Source organism: Nicotiana attenuata, chromosome 12 (genome assembly GCF_001879085.1).
Source record: "Nicotiana attenuata strain UT chromosome 12, NIATTr2, whole genome shotgun sequence".
NCBI lineage: Eukaryota > Viridiplantae > Streptophyta > Magnoliopsida > Solanales > Solanaceae > Nicotiana > Nicotiana attenuata.
The window spans coordinates 21,329,013-21,332,938 of record NC_032000.1 but is presented as its reverse complement, the minus strand read 5'-3'; the positions used below and the strand labels follow the sequence as shown (position 1 = coordinate 21,332,938).

The 3,926-nt window shown below is 31.1% G+C and overlaps 1 protein-coding gene across 1 annotated transcript; it reads right to left on the bottom strand.

The window, feature by feature from the left end:
• Positions 2,392-3,407, bottom strand: LOC109236187 (zinc finger protein 5). The gene has a single exon (XM_019402393.1). The coding sequence runs from the start codon at positions 3,304-3,306 to the stop codon at positions 2,572-2,574; it is 735 nt and encodes a 244-aa protein (XP_019257938.1). The 5' UTR covers positions 3,307-3,407; the 3' UTR covers positions 2,392-2,571.

The window sequence follows — 3,926 nt, the reverse complement described above, 5'->3', positions numbered from 1 at the left end:
AATACTTCCCAAATGCACTTCTAATAACAAAAATACTTTTCAAAATATATTGATTTTGACAACTTGGCTAAACAGAATGCCACCCCAAGAAATAATGAGAATTTTATTTTATTATTGCACTGTAATAAAGGGGTCTAAGACTGCATTTTTCTCCATCTTTTTCTTTTTAGGTCATGGTTTGACTTCTGTCTTATAAAAAATAAGTAGAGAATACCAACAAAATCTCCTTAACTAAGTAGATACAAAAAAAAAAAAAAAAGGGAAACGTAAGGATCTTTAGTTTGGAATGTGAAGCTAAGTTTATGTCATCAGTGACTTACTAATGCAAAATATTTGATTTCTAGTAACTTTCAAAGTAAATAATGCAGTCTTACTCATAGTGTAGGTAAGATCACCAATAAAGACTTAACTAGAAGTGTCTTTTTTAAACTGTTCATTGAAAATTCCATGAGTTTTGAGGAGCAAAGAAATATGAAGAGAACTTATTTCATGTGATGTCTTTTTTGCATTTTTTGTCAATTACGTACTTTTAACGATATGGATCTTGTCAAAGAAAGGTAATTAATAAAGGCTTTCGATCCAAAGGGACACTTCAGCATTATCTCTTCTTTGCAATGCCTATATATTGTCTTACTGTTGAGATTTAAGAGGTCCCAAAATCCTCAACCATTCCATTTATAATTCTCCATAAGTCTCTTCACAATTACTTTTTTTTTTTAAATATGCTGAATTGTTGATTAATTAGGAGGTGAAAATTCTCTATTTCGCATAGAAATTTATCTTGACATGATCATAAATGTGATGAAATTCGGGATTAGCATAAACTATAAACAGTTATAAATTAAATAACTAAAATAATAAAAGTAAAAAGGGTCTCCTCTTTACACTTTAAAACTTATAAATGAAACATCTTCAAGGGTTGTCTTCAGCTGTATAGCTTGGAACGACGTGTTTGTCTTTTTGGTAGATGCCTTTGTTTGATTAAGATAGAAAAAGGAAAATATTCTTTCACTATTCTTCTACACTTCTGATCCTTAAACTAAAATGAAACTTTTCTTATGCATGTAACGTCACTTGAAATCTATACTACTACTACAACAACAACTATCCAGTAAAATTCACTAGTGGGGTCTGAGGAGGATAGTGTTCGCAGATCTCTTGAAATCTATACTAAATTTGTAGGGGCAAGACTAGCTTTCAATAATTATAAAGTAAATGGAAGGTAGTAGTAAAATATTTAAACTAAATTCCCATTACGCTATAGAAAAGTTTAAAAAATAAAGTGAAAAAAGTACTAGTTATAAATGAGGAAAAAGTAAAACTCATGGTGATCAGCATGGAAATTAAACATTCCCCCTTCCTCTAACCCTAGTGAAAGCTAGCTTTCTAAAGCCAATATTCTTGCATGCTAGCACAGGTTGAAATTATTCTTCCCTTTTCCTTGAAAAAAAACAGCAATTTCAAATTTTTTATTAAATAATAGTACATCTTAATAATTGTATAAACAGTTGTAACAGGATACGAACGTTATGCTCCACTATTATAAACTATTGAAACAAACATGATTGAGAAATTGCAGCAATTTCCAACAGCAAGACGACTTTCTAGTCATATCCTTCCGCGTTTTGGGTATGAAGAATTTGATCGATCAATTTAGGAAAGATGAAAACAAAAGGCCTCCTCTTTCTCCAGAACTCAGAGGCGGAGCCAAGATTTCAACCTTATGAGTTCTGGATTTTAGAACGACGATTTCAAGTGTAAGTTATTGGGATCGAAATAACATGGTGCATGCGGAAACTAACAATACAAACCTTGGTGGACGATAAATCAGACGACAAAAGAAAAATATACTAAACTAAGCATAATAGTTTATAATGGTTTGGTCAATTGACCTATATATGATAAAACTAATCTAAAAGAAGAAAAACTATCGAGAGAAAAATCTCCCCCTAAACAAAATTCTTTAATGACTACATTGTGGATATTTTTTTTTTTTTGTGCTCTTGTGAGAAGTAGAGATCCTTAATTTATAGATGTGCAAAACTTGTCTTCCAAGAAAAGGATAAGACATATTAAGGAGATTTAATCCTTTTAGGAGTCTTTTTTCATTACTATTTGTACGTAGTTAATGAATGCTAAATAACAAATACACTGTTTGAGTAAAAGCTACTGGATTCAGCCGAACCCGTTGTTCGGCTTGTGCCTCCGCCCCCGCTAGAACTTGATGACAACTCTAAGTTCAAAACTAATTTCTTTGCAAGTTTGATAGGAGTACATTTTATAATTCTACCTGGTAGACAAAACCAATTTATCCTCAACATTTTCAGCTTAATTCTTTCATATAAAATTGAATTGGCTAATGAAAGCTACTCATGATATATTTTCATAAGATTAAAAAAAGAAAGAATTAGCAAAATCTTCTTTGTTTTTTCTTTGCCATTTCTTTCATGTTTACAAAGTGTATAAAATAGACCTAAAAATCTTGAAAATGAAGAGACCATGCATGAGGCTCTTTAATCTCTAGATTCTAAACTAAAACACTACAAATATATATTAATCTCTTCGCAATACTCAATGCAAACCTAATCCCAATTGAAGATCCAAGGAATTACACTTTTGTTTAGAAGCTGAATTAGGCAAAGTTTCTGGCTTCATCACTGCTGCAGGCCTAGAGTATTTTTCTCTAGATTTCTCTCCATGTGTAAGAGTAAACATACAAGAATCTTGCTGAAATGGCCATTTTCCTGCTATGACATGGGAATCTTGATCATAAGGACTGAAGCTAATTTGGGATTCATCATACACTGTAAACTGATCAGAATTCCCAAAGAAAGAATTAGGATCATAAAACTGATAGTTAATATTATTATTGTTGTTTTGAAAAGGCTGAAGATAGCAACTTAAGCTGGCTTTTCTTGCTTGAAGTTGTAGCCTTTTTTTCCTCATTCTTTCCTTCTTATGAGCATTTTGATGCCCTCCCAAAGCTTGAGAATTAGCAAACTGTTTGAAACAATATTGGCACTCAAATTTCTTCATTATTTCCTCAGAATCAGGCTTACCATTTGATGCAGGTAATAACTTTTCTTGATCTCTTCCTGATGAAACTGTGGATGCTGATGATGAATTTACACTTTCATGATCTCCTTGATCTTCTTTAGTATTCTTTTGGAGTTTTGGAGAAGGTTCAAGTTCAAAACCAAAGAGTTTGAGCCTCTTGTTCTCTACACATGATTTAGAAGAGGATTCATAATTTTCTCCATTATTGGATAATGGAGAATGAAAAGTACTAGAGACATCCTTGGCCATTTTTTCTTGAGAAAAATGAATGGATTTGAAAGAGAGAAATAAGAATAAAAGAAAGATGATGTTTTTTGTGTGTATGATGGACTAATTTGTGTTGTGCATACTCTTCCTTATATAGTAATTTCAATGGGCTTTTGACTAGCTAAGATGTAAGTTATGTACCCTGACGATGTACACTGATGGTGTAAAAAAAAATTATATTATCAGCGTAATTTAACCTATTATAACAATTAATTAGTATCTTATCAGGTTACTATCTTATTATAGGAATTTATTTTTAATTATATTACCAAAAAATTGATTCTGTAAATATTTTTCATACCGTCAATGCATATAAAACTTATATTCTTTTGACTATGCCATGCAACACCAGGCTTTTTTGTATATAATAAATGGCACAGGGCATAAATATACCAATAGTCAATATTAAAGAAAGGGAGAGGGAAAAGAATAGTCATATTAGGAAGCTGTCTCTCATGCAATATAAACAAATCATATAAATAGTAATGTGGTAGATACACCATAAACTTTTCCAACCAAAGAGGATTCAGTGTGTATGATTAAAGACTAAATTTATCTTTTAATTTATTCTTACTTTTGAAGAAAATACAAAAATAAAAACA